Raw genomic sequence first — 13,316 nt, forward strand, 5'->3', positions numbered from 1 at the left:
AAGAAAGCACATGTACAGGCCCTTCTGAAGTTTTCCAATGAACATCTGAATGATTCAGAGGAGAACTGGATGAAAGTGTTGTGGTCAGATGAGACCAAAATCGAGCTCTTTGGCATTTAGCCATGTTTGGAGGAGGAGGAATGCTGTCTATGACCCCAAGAACACCATCCCCACCGTCAAACATGGAGGTGGAAACATTATTCTTTGGGGGTGTTTTTCTGCTAAGGGGACAGGACAACTGCACCGCATCAAAGGGACGATGGACGGGGCCATGTACCATCAAATCTTGGGTGAGAACCTCCTTCCCTCAGCCAGGGCATTGAAAATGGGTCGTAGATGGGTATTCCAGCATGACAATGACCCAAAACACACAGCCAAGGCAACAAAGGAGTGGCTCAAGAAGAAGCACATTAAGGTCCTGGAGTGGCCTAGCCAGTCTCCAGACCTTAATCCCATAGAAAATCTGTGGAGGGAGCTGAAGGTTCGAGTTGCCAAACGTCAGCCTCGAAACCTTAATGACTTGGAGAGGATCTGCAAAGAGGAGTGGGACAAAATCCCTCCTGAGATGTGTGCAAACCTGGTGGCCAACTACAAGAAACGTCTGACCTCTGTGATTGCCAACAAGGGTTTTGCCACCAAGTACTAAGTCGAAGGGGTCAAATACTTATTTCCCTCATTAACATGCAAATCAATTTATAACACTTTTGAAATGCATTTTTCTGGATTTTTTTGCTGTTATTCTGTCTCTTACTGTTAAAATACACCTACCATTAAAATTATAGACTGATAATTTCTTTGTCAGTGGGCAAACGTACAAAATCAGCAGGGGATCAAATACTTTTTCCCCCACTGTATATAATGCATAATAAAATGTACTTACATGTTTAAATACATCATAATAATATTTAATGTATTCTCTACAAAATGTATACAAGTTTGCATGAACATTCTGTTTCAGTAAATAGACCACAGATCTCGGCTTTTTTCCCAGTTTAGTTTTACCTTATCTGGTCTCCCCTCTGCATCTTTCAGCTGGATGTATGGCTTTTTTCTTATTCTGTTGAGATCTTCGTGTAGCCCATCAAGAAGAAAAGCCAGGAGCTCTTGAGAGTCTTGCTGCTGGTAGCCTGAAAACTGAGGTGCAAACCTGCCAACTTGCGTCTGGAAAACAAAATACAGAGGTTGATTCAATATGAAGGAAGGGGTCGAGTCTGCGGGCACTTTTTAATGGCCAGATCCAAAAGTATGTCAGGGCTGTGACCTTTACATGACAGGTGAATGAATGGTTCTTCCTCTAATACAGCAATCTTACATCTCTCACAAAAACCGAACCAGGAGATTTTCTAAATGCACTGCAGTCACTGGAGAACACCCTAAATATGTTCCTCTTGTCTAGTCTCAGTGTGGCAGCTCCATTGCCCATAATTCCCCTTCACCACCAATTGGTCATATTATACTTGCTGTGGTGATCGCTGTGGTTGCTGAAACTTTGAACCTCATGCTTTTAGATGAGCAATGTTGAGCATCGACACTTTTCAGTTTATCTTATATGGTTGTATACAGAACTATTAGCACCTCAATTTGAGGCAATGTTATTTACCACTATGACCATTTAATGATGAATGATGATGCATAATTTGCCAAAAACTGTAATTGTACTTTAACTGAAGCCGTACTGGATTTATATCATGGATAAACTGGTCCTTTGCTGCAAGTTTAACTTCTCATTAGTCTTTTATATTTACTCTCACCCATTACAGAACTAGAACAAAGACATTATACCTAACCTAAGATTTTGAAAGCTGTAGACACAAAACACATTACCTTAAAAGGCCTTGGGGTAACATAGCTGTATTTTCCCGACCATATTTGCTTGATCAGTTCTGCGTACACTTTGGCTATTTCACCTCGCATTCCCAAAGGGTTGTCCATGTTGAGTTCATCCTGGTATTTATCTTTGAGGAAGTATTCCGTGAGTGGAGGTATATTGCTTAAACACTGTACAGGAAATAAATTTAGAAATACACTATCATACTTGCAATGCAACACAAGGTGTCAGAGTAAATATGCAATATTGTAAATAAAAATAATGACGTTCAGTAAATTACTTGTGATAGGCAGGCAATCAGGAGAAAGAGAAAAGCCTGAACAGACATGAAAAGGCAGAACTGAACATACAGTGCTTCAAACAGGATGACTGAACTGGTATATCAGAGTTGAAAGTTAATAGACTCCTTTAAAAGTCAAGGCTACTTTAATACCTTCCACCTTACAGTTACTCTGAAGTCACAAATAAAGCTCATCAGCCCTTCAGTTTGCATAAAAATATAAACCTGCCTTAAAGAGGATGATTGTGTTCTCTCCAGGTGCACAAACTGTCACTATATATACAATTGGCTCCACAATTTATATTGCCCCGCCAACTTTTCTTCCTGCAATGGTTTGGCACCAATGTACAATTATCTCCCTGTATCCCGTTATTATGCTTACTTTGGTGGAATAATGAGAGAGGACTGTTTAATAGTTTCAGGAAAAAAGGAAAAACTATATGAAGAAATGGATTTTCAAGTTTGCAAACCAAAACAGTAGATAGCTGCCTCCCTAGTTATAGTTATAAAAACCTCAAAATTGGACCCACGTTGGACGCAGGTGAACCAACGAGCTCGGTTTCGTTTGGATGGCTGGAATACAACTGGCCGATCAAAAGCAGCATCGGCAGCCTTGATGCAGTTTCTGTGTGATGAAGACTGAGCTCTATAATATACCCTTGTTCAAATAAAAACCACACTAGGACTGGCAGGACACTACAGTCTGCTGCGTGCTATTAATGAACCCATACTTTACCAACGAATCTGAGTTACTACCCATTACCCATCATATGACTGCACTGTGACGCAGCATTTAAGCAGAAGAATGTGTACTGGGATCAATGTCATTTTATGTCACGCAGGGTGGGAAGCAGGCAATGAAGATGGAGAAGAGGAAGAGTGTTATAGTAGTAATAATGATAAATCGTTGTAATACCTTAGAGCTTTACAAAAATAACAAAAAGGATGGTTAATTCACTTTTAACAGGTTTTCAAACAGGTTGGATTAAGTTTTTCCAGCTGGATTGGCCATGCTTAATACCTTTAGAGATAACAATACAGAGAACAAGGGCATGAGAAATGTGGTTTGGTGTGGAGAGAAATTTGCTCAAATCAAATCACTTGCACATCTCATATGGCTTTCTTCCACAGTGGATCCAGCTTTAACCTGCATACATAATTGGCTTTAATGACAGAGTCCCTGGAAAACCAATGTCTGAAACAGTGGAACAACACTGATAATCAAAAAGACCAATCAGTGGTGTTTTTTTCCCTTTTTGGGTGTTCTACTTATGCGTCTTTGATGGCCTATTGTTACCAAGGTGAAACAGCTGTTGAAACCTCTTCCAATCAGCACCAATCCCTTCATTGCAAAACTAAGTATGTATTTTACTAGACATGATAAATATGTACAGATTTCTGGTTTTGCTTTCATATGCAAACTCCCACTTATACAAGACCTTGTAAGAAATTTTATTTTACATTGTTTATATTGTTACAGTTATATATGTTTGGTATGTATTATGTTGCTTCCTGTTGTTTGATTTGCAATATTGTATCTGCAATTTACTTGAACATTGTGGTTTGAAAGGTAAATTACCAGTTATAGACTAAAACACATGGAAATTTTGAAAATGCATTTGGAAACAAAAACACCACTTTTAAACTCACACAAAATAACCATTTAAGTCAGTCACCTGTTCCTGTATAATTCGTTATCACATTAAAAGCTTACCTGACCTTAGAAGCATTTACAACAGCAACTCCTTTACGTCATATATAATATACTTTAAAAAAGACAACCCCCGACACAACAGATTCTAAATGAGAAAAGTCAACATTTAACACAAACAAAAACAATAGCAACTTTCTATACTCTGTGCACACGTACAATTGTGTTATTTTTATACCCAGTTGCCACTACAGACCTGAAAGTGTGAGATTGTAAAGAGCAAGGCACCTACCTGGACAGCAGAGTTCATAAAGCAAGTGTTCCCCAGGTTACAGAGGCCACACAGGCCAGCCTGCTCATTGTGTCTTCCTGGCTCTGAATAGTCATAGCTGTTATATGGAGGATATGACGGGATACAGTAGTTTGAGTTTTTTACACTGCAAAGAGAGAGAAATGGCAGTTCACATTCAGTAAAGGACTTGAGGGGAGGGAAAAAAAAAAAAAAAAAAAAAAGGCAGAAAACACACACAATACAAGTCCATCGACAATCAAAACAGTTGCCAAGATGCTGGAATTTGCTTAACACGTGATTCCCCCCACCCCCCAGCCGTATCTAGCCACCAATGCGCTAATGTCATTATGCAGCAATCTACACACACAGGTCATGACATGGGAAACGAAGAATTCAGCTTTAAACTCGGCAGCAAGCAGGCTAGAGCATCCACAGACGAGTATCTGCACCACACTGACACGAGAGAACACCTAGAGAGAATACCAGACCTCGGATAACAGTGCAAAGATCTCTACCATTGCTCTAGTGGGGCGGCTTCACAGCCCACTCTGCTCTCCATTCGCCCATCTAATTCTACACATTCTGACTTTAGGCACCACCAGCAGCATAAGAGCATTTCATTTCAGTCCTCATTAAATCCTGCCCTAATCGGGAGTCCCGGTCGAGAGACTCCAGGAGGAGGGGGAAGAGAGAGAGAGAGAGAGAGAGAGAGAGAGTGCTTCAGTTACAGGTGAGATCGTAGCGATTTCAAGGCCTGCGTGACATCACTGTCCTGGTGCATTAAAGAGTCTATTTATAGCCGCAATGCTAAAACAGCATAATCTGGCACCGGAATGCAGGAGGGAGCTGGTGGGGGAACGAGACGTTCGCCGAGGGAGGGAAGGAGCACATACGGAGGCAGGGATACCACATCTTTTCTTTTTCATTTCATTGTGTACACTCTGTTCTATGTTGCAGTGTGGCCTTCCTCTGTAATTTATTGTCGCTTGAAACCATTTAAAACAAGCGAATTCAATCTGTGTTCCATCATCGGCTCCAAAAAACCAAAATTTACTGTCCTCGTAATCAGCAATCCGCAGGGGTAATGAATTTCAATATTCAAATGTCTGCATGCCTTCCTCCGAGCATTAAGTACATAGCTAGTTACACAGTGTTCCCCAGTGTGACAGCCCCTGATAGCAGAAGGGAAGATAACACACATCTTTTGAAGGTCATAGGCACTGCGTATAATATGCAGCACAAGGGTGGAAGCAAAAAAAATGAAAAGACAATATCAGGTGTCAGATTGACCGAAAAGAAAAAGAAAAACATTTCCTTCTAGTCCTGCTGTGAACTTAATTTTTATTTGTAGGTAGATTTCAAGTGCTATGAATATATTTATTTTAAGTGACATAAACACGATTGAGCAATGTACGTATTAATTAATACTCAAATTTGAAAATCACAAGTAACTGATTTTGTAATAGGGAATGCCCCCCAACAAACAAAACATGAATAATTAAAAGCTATGGCATTAAACTACCCATTCGAACCCATAGGCTTAAGATACGGTTTGGGATACTACATGTGAATTGACGTTTGAAACGTCATAAAAGTGTAGGTCAATTGATGCCAATTATTTAACACATCACAAAACAACTTTACACCAGTTGATACAATAATAATGAGATAATGGTACAAATAAAATAAATAAATACTTCGTCATTAGTGAGAAACGACAATCCAAGGAATTGGTAATTATAGTGGCAAAAATGAAAATGAAATAAGTGTTCTACCGCACATTGACTGCAAAAGAAAATTAAAGATAAGCATGAACGTAACAATGGCGTCAAAATATGATCTCATTAACCTTCAATCAGAAGGATGTTAAATCTATATTTTTTGTATTCTGAAGCTGATCTTGAACTTCAGAGTGATGTTCTGGTAATTGTTGGTAAGGACTGCTTTCATTGCACTAAGAAAATGCTCATTTTTTTTTTTTTAGGTCATTTCAACATTACCAAAAAAATAATAAAATAAAGTATATATCATATACAAAAAATTCTTATGGTAGCATGCTGATTATCACATTATATATGCAGCACAAAACATTTATACACACATAGATTCATATGCAGTATAAAGTTTTGTTTAAAGGTATGATTGAACAATCCAGACATGTGTATACAATTTACAGAATGCCCTTTGTCCACATGCATTTGTAAACAGGTGCTTTTCATATACACCAATCTAAGCAACATTTAATACTACAAATTAGAACAAAATTACAGAAATCATAAACAATACCCATGCAATAGCATGAAGCAAATGACCAGTACAACACCACTTCAAAAGCCCAGCTACTTCATGCTGAGTCAGACAAACAGATGCTTACTTTCTGTTGTTGAAGCTGTTATAATTGTTTGTTAGAGATGAGGGAGAGATCTTTGGTAAAGTTGAAAGATTGGAAGCACCTGATGACCTTAAAAAATAATGAAAATATTAAATTAGAAAATACTTTCCAAACTCATCTGTAATGAGTACTAATTCTGAAAGATCAAACTAACAGCAAAACAAATATGGCAGCTAAAAGAAAAAAACAAGGGAAAAAATAGGTCTAAAAATGAAACGGGTGACAGGGAATATATGGGTATTTTTAATTTGCTAAATAAAGGTGTATATTGGTATTTTTCCATAAAATATACAGTATAATAAATGTTCCTACCAAAAGTATTTTACTGTGCTTTAGGGATCACGGATTAAGATACTAAGAAAAAGGAAGAACAAAATGCACACAAAGGTCTGTGTTCATCTTCTGCCTTGCTTATGCAATTCCTCTGGGTTTTCTTCATATTGTTAGTTGCCATGTAACTATTCCTAAAAAAAAAAAAAGCAGTTTCCTTCCATATTCTTGCATATCAATATAGTGGAAAAGTAATTGGGAGAGCCTGTCTGGCAGTCTACTTAAATTGGAATAAGGATTCAAAATAATGACATATACATAGTAATGCTTCAATATTTGTTGCCTTTTGTTTAAGATCTGAAGGGCAGGAAGCATGAATATCTGCCACACACAGTACATTCACATGATAAAGAAACTATAGCTTTTGATACTTCAGACAACAGCAGCAGTCACCAAAGATACCCTATGGCTCACATTGGAGTGAGTGTGAAGACAATGGGGCTAGAGAAACATTTTGTGACCCCAAATATTGAAGAATACATTTTACAGAGAACTGTGCAGTATGCCAGTATTTATGTTTGAAAAGTACCTTTAGATTGGCTTAATTCACTTGGGTTCCTTTTAGAAGCTGTAACCAGGGAACAAAATCCAAAGTTTTAAATGTTTTTGTTTTGTGTTAAGCTCTACACACAGGCATATGGGGTTATATACATGTGCCATCTATGAGAAGAATTATTTTAACAGTCTTTTTGTTGTTCATTTGTACCGAAAAGGTACAGCCTTTACTGTCATAGGGAAAGGATCTGGCTTACATTGGAAAGCTCCTATAAAGAAGATTCCTGAATCATACTCACTATAGCCCCACAGAGAGTTAACCTACTCCCTTTTCACCAAATAATGACGTTATCATGGAACCTAATTACAAACTTTATCCAGATGTTTTATGAATATTGCAGTCCTGGTAATTGGTTGTAGAGATGCTATCTGATTTCTGAAGTCATGCGTTACATATATGATATAATAATCTTGTGAAAAGGTCCTCAATTTATCTGCAGTCTAAGAATGTGCATTCACCTCAGCAACTAAAGTGAACATCGTCATTCTAAAAGGGAGTCTTTATTCATCTTTCAATATAAGTGAAATGTGAAGCATCTAATATAACAACATCGTGTCACTTCCTGCTCAAAGCGCAGTTCGGTCCTGTACATTCTTTTATGTATGAATAAAGCAATGGAAACTAACTTTAAAGGCAGTCCAATTATTCTGCAGTGCAAGATTGCTCAGGGAAATAAGTATACTCCTGTACTGTCAGATTTCACCATTCTAATGCAAAATAAAAAACTGATTTAATACAATTTATTTCACCAACTTAAAAATTGGATCTATGGAGTACAGTAAATTGGGACTCGTGAACCTTTAGGATCTAGAAGGTATCTATACTTGCTTTGATTCTGTGGTCAATATAAGTTACAGGAAAACTGTGCCAAAAAGAAAGAGACCACGTAAAATCATGTGCCTTCTCTTACCCCCACTCCGAAACATTATACAGTATCGATGTGGTTGTGTACCACTATTTTCAAGGAACGGCATGTTGCTTTGTCGAATATAAATGGAATCGTGCGGTTTGCATGTCAGGGACAGGAGTGCACCCTCTTGATAATATGGAGTAAAAACATAAGCCGATAAAACCCAGTAGCCACTCTGATGATCATACGCCCCCCGAGAAAGTATTCTGCACCCTGCAGTTCATCCTGTGAATTCAAAACCTCCATGAACGTGGAAACACCAACACACTCATGGTTTGTTTTTTCATGCAATCCTATTCGTACAGGTGTGTTCTGCACCTTCCCATGTACAAAAGAGCCTACATTCAGCTGTGAACCCTCCCTGCCTGCTTAACATCCAGATCGATAAGTGGTTCCTCCCTTTTGTCTCAGTGATGTTAGATTACAGCACAGCAAAGCCACAATCACAAACTCACTTGGGTGTAGAAGAGCCTCTTGGCCACGTTCCATCCTCATTTTTTTGCTCTATTACAAGAACCTGCAAGGGAAATCATTACTTCATAAATTTCCTAGTGGCATTTGTTCTATACTGCTATTGTAACTGTGGTCATCAGTCAGTTTAATTTGAGCTTAGTCTTACAGCACAGTAAATACATATTTAGGGTTCCTCCAGTTCAGTTTTTATTTCTTGACAGTCCACCTGCCCTTAGGCTTCCAATCAATAGGTCTGCCATATAGGTCTGCCATCTCCTTTTCTTAGTGATAATTTACTATTATTGCTAGAACTTTTCACACATGTAGTCCATGACATTTATGTGTGACGTAAAAGAGTTTGCTCAGCTGCATGAATAGGGGATGTTTAAGTTAGCACAAAGGATGAATCACGTCCTTGCTGGGGATTAGAAGTTGATGATAGTTATGTCTATTCATCATCATTAGCAAATGCCTTTTTAAAACTGAAATAATTTAGACACGTACGGTAAATAAATGCCTCATTTCCACTTTACGTTAAGGAATAGGTAAGAATGGCAGTTTTGAATGTCTGCCATGCATTGTCTCAGGTGTATACAAATCTGGCTACAATTTGCATAGTGTAATGGCAAATGTTACAAAGGCTAATTATGTAGGAAAAGCAAAACGATAGTTTGAGGTATTTTAGTGGCAGGCAAAAGATTACACAACTACTGTCTTAGTGGAACTTTTCATTCTCTCCAAGAGGAATCAACACATTTCAAATTGATATAATGATCAGTCTTTATAGGTAAATCACCAAATTATTCAAATAACTGTTTCAAATGAAGATATGTTTGACTCTTTGTGTAGCAAGTTCTTCAAGAAATCTTCTGTGGGGACTTCCATGTGCTTCACTGATATGGACCAACAAATAAAACACATGCTGGTAGCAATTCATTTGCAAAAACCTGGATGCTGTTTCCCCCCCCCCCCATCTGCATTATAACTTGAAAGGCAGAGTGAAGTTCTGTTCTAAACTTCAAAAACTACACTTGCACAAATTTGTTAAAAGAAACTAAAAATAAAAATGTAGTCAGATTCCTACACCCTCCAGTTATGTTTTGGGCAGAACAAACAGCTCAGCCATACCTGGACAAAGTGAGTAGAAATGGGGCATTTTGTTAAACTCAATATGGAATCCAAATCAACTCAAAACATATATTAAAGGCTGGCAGACCAGTCAAAAATATTTACTGAAAATGAGGAACCTGAAATACATTAAGTTATACAAGAACAGCACAAAGCAGGTTTGGGTTCAAACATATAGGTGGTGCAAAAACAGCTTTTGTCAATTGGTGTATGTTTATAATAATAATAATAGCAATAAAAGTACACATGCACAAAACCCATTTTAAAGAACCGAAATTCATAACAAAAAACACATATGCTGGTGTAAAGAAATCATGATATACACTTTCCAAGCAATTTATTTCACCTTTACCCTGCAGAATAATTTTTTGTATGCATCATAACCATTGGCTAAAGCTGTACTGTTCTCCCAACCCGTACAAGTTTATCCCTCATTTTATTTGCTTTTATTTTTGGATTTATATTTCATTTATTACATTTAAGAAACATATTTTTTAAAGTTCCCTTCAGATTGCAAGCCATGTAGCCTAATGAACTCCTAGTGAAGTGGACATAAGGTTTCGAGGGGCACCAGTGTTTGTACACAGAAGCTCTGTATGCAATGCTTTTTAGTTACTTAATGGTGTGAGAATGGAGAGACAGAGAAACGATGAGCTGTTTTGACTTCTGCATTGACAGAACCAACATACTGCAGCACAGAATCTCCTACTTTGGAGGCAAGGTGCTTTAGACCATTTCTTAGATCAAATTTTTTGCTCATTTCAATCTACTCCCCAGCCCAACATGTCATTTCTCAATATCACACATACAAAGTAAAAAAACAAAACCCACTGTACTTTAATTCACCTAAGCAAGCAGTATCTTTCCATTGAATCATCATCACTATATTGTTTCTATTGGTAGGCTGAACAGCTACCTCTACTGTCATTTTCGTTTCATTCCTCGCAATAATTATTATGCTGAGATTTGTTTCTTCAGTGTACACTGCTAGTAGTATGTGTAATTTGTCTTAATAATTGTGGAGAATGTGTCATTATAACAAGAGTTAAAACATAATAAAATATTCAGCAGTTAAGAGGGAGGTTAGTAAGGATCATTCAATGCCTAAAATAATAGAAAATCATCTCATTACATAAATGTGATGGTTTTAGTAAACATTACAATGTGCATCCTACTAATACAAGACTAACCTTCCTTCTTAAAGCTGTTGACTATCCAGGCAGAGTGGGGGAAGGGAAAAAACTGCATGAGAGTTACTGTTTGCTCAAGATTACACACAGACAGGGGTTTATTGTTAAATAACTAACATTGGGAAGCACCTTTACATGCATCTGGAGAAGCAGAGTAATTCAGTTCGTTGTGAGCCTGAGGCCAGAATTAGCGGTGTATTACATGGTCATTATATCTGGAAAGGCCCAAGAACAACTGCTTTATCATTTCATCCATTATACTGTTAATGCTTATGACAGACTGTCACAAAGTTCACAGCTCATACACAGTCTCAATGTGTCACATACTGCCCTACTGAGAACTTGGTCACTAGGCTAGGACAACTTCCCCCACCAACTGGGTTTTACAGTTTAAATGTACGGAGTTGTTCTTTAAATAAATAGAAGAACAAGGCCGAAGAACAAGTGAAGTGAATTTAAAAACATGATTAAACATAAATTATCATATGATGTTTGAGCTAGCAGCCTTGAACAGCCTGGCCACAATGATTTCCAACCCTGGTGCTAAAGATCCATAATCCAGGAAGAGCTACAGGTGCCCCTAAATCACCAGACTCGAAGGACTGGGAACGCATTGGTTACTGATCAACAAACAGTTTTTTCTTTTAATAGTGAATACGGTTTGCTGAATGGCTAAAATATTAAAATGATGTAGCCATAGGCTGATTTTTCAGTTAGGTGACTTTGGTCCTTCGATGTGAAGGGTTTTCCAAGTCCTTATTAATGGCTGATTTAAGGACAAGCTCTAAAATATGCTGGATTAGGGATCTACAAAGCCGGGGGTTGGAGACTACTGCCATGCTATTTAGTACACCTACTATAACAGGCCGAAACTAATACATAGGCCTATACTTGTTTTTTTAAGTTGAGGGGTTTGCAGCTGTGAAATATAGTCACATCTATCAGCTGGGTAATGCTTAAGTACCCCTATACTGCCCGATCACAGAAGCAGTCCTTTGTGTCTGTGTTACAAGACTAAAAGCCATTACGGATTAGGAAAGAATGACCAAAGAGAAGTCTTAAATCTTGGAAATCATGTAGAAATGAGAAATCCACAGCTCTCAATAAGAGAGCCAAAATAGCTGGTGAAAAAACACATAAAAACAGTCTCAGAGGGAAGAGCAAATTGTAGGGAAATAAAGTTAAAGAAGAACAGGGATGGACAAAATGCTAGTCAAATGGTCCACATATAAGGGCTAAGCTATGGACCACCTCTTATAAGTGGTCAGGTGCACTTACGACTGTTTTCAAAGACAGTGGTTGGAGCAAGAACTTCTACACCGAGTTAAACTTCACTTCTCACCTTATAATATATATAAAGCAAAACTGTATTCTGAAATGCAGATCTGCTACACACACATTATGAGCTGGATTGATAGTCCAGTCACACAGATAATGCAAACAGAAAAGAGAAGGAAAATCCACTGTGCTATTTATTGGTCTCCCCAAAAACATTCAGACTCCAAAGCTGCATGTAATTACTGCATAACACAAATGAAAGTGAAATTGCAGATACAATTTCACAATGCTTCAGACCAAGGAAAATATAATGAAATGGTCATTTATTTTTGCAACAGTGTAAAAGCTCCCCCCCCCACACACACACGCAAATTAATAATAGTACAAATACTTTATCTAAAATTTGCTGAGGATTATTAAAAAAAAAAAAAAAAAAAGTTTTAAATATAGCATATAGATATTATTCATTTGCTGGTTGAAACTATAAATATTAATAACTTATTACTCAGCTAGGTTAAAGAATGATTCAGAAAGATAAGTGATAGTTTCCATTGCAGCAATGATCCTGGCATTTTGATTTGCTTATTAATAGAGCAATTCCTTTAATCTGAAGAACTGAAGAGAAAAAAAAAAAAAATCTATTAATTCTGTGGTCTATCAGAGTTGCATGTTTTACAGCTCAAACAATTTGCCTCTCTCTGAATTTCCCTATGGACAACCTGGACAATGAATGTAAAGAAATATCTCCAGCATTATTAGCATGACACCATAAGCAATTACAAACCTGTATTCATGCCAAAAGCATTCTGAAGCTCGTTAAATGTTTCGTACCTGTCCTTGGTAGAGACCAGCATCTTGAATGGTGCTGTCAGGTTTATTCAGAGGCTCAAACGTGTTGCTCATGTACTTGTTCCACAACCGAGTTTCCTTTTCATCGGGTATACTGAACATTTTCCTCATCTCTTTTTCAATGGTATCTAAACACAGACATAGAAAAAAGTCATGATGACTCATTCCATGCATATTAT

At 37.6% G+C, this 13,316-nt stretch overlaps 1 protein-coding gene across 5 annotated transcripts in view; it reads right to left on the bottom strand.

Annotated features, from left to right (window-relative positions):
- The window catches only part of usp15 (ubiquitin specific peptidase 15), a 31,250-nt gene that overhangs the window by 9,588 nt on the left and 8,346 nt on the right, over nucleotides 1-13,316 (bottom strand). For 4 of the 5 annotated variants that reach the window (XM_066724278.1, XM_066724282.1, XM_066724280.1 and 1 more), the window contains 6 exons: nucleotides 13,120-13,265; nucleotides 8,695-8,756; nucleotides 6,426-6,512; nucleotides 4,052-4,196; nucleotides 1,825-1,998; nucleotides 1,003-1,161 (listed from right to left, as the gene is read on the bottom strand). In XM_066724278.1, the coding sequence (XP_066580375.1) occupies nucleotides 1,003-1,161; nucleotides 1,825-1,998; nucleotides 4,052-4,196; nucleotides 6,426-6,512; nucleotides 8,695-8,756; nucleotides 13,120-13,265 (773 nt within the window). The remainder of the gene's footprint in view (nucleotides 1-1,002; nucleotides 1,162-1,824; nucleotides 1,999-4,051; nucleotides 4,197-6,425; nucleotides 6,513-8,694; nucleotides 8,757-13,119; nucleotides 13,266-13,316) is intronic. The other variant, XM_066724279.1, reaches the window with a different exon arrangement.

This window comes from Amia ocellicauda, chromosome 15, assembly GCF_036373705.1.
Source record: "Amia ocellicauda isolate fAmiCal2 chromosome 15, fAmiCal2.hap1, whole genome shotgun sequence".
In the NCBI taxonomy this organism is placed as follows: Eukaryota; Metazoa; Chordata; class Actinopteri; order Amiiformes; family Amiidae; genus Amia; species Amia ocellicauda.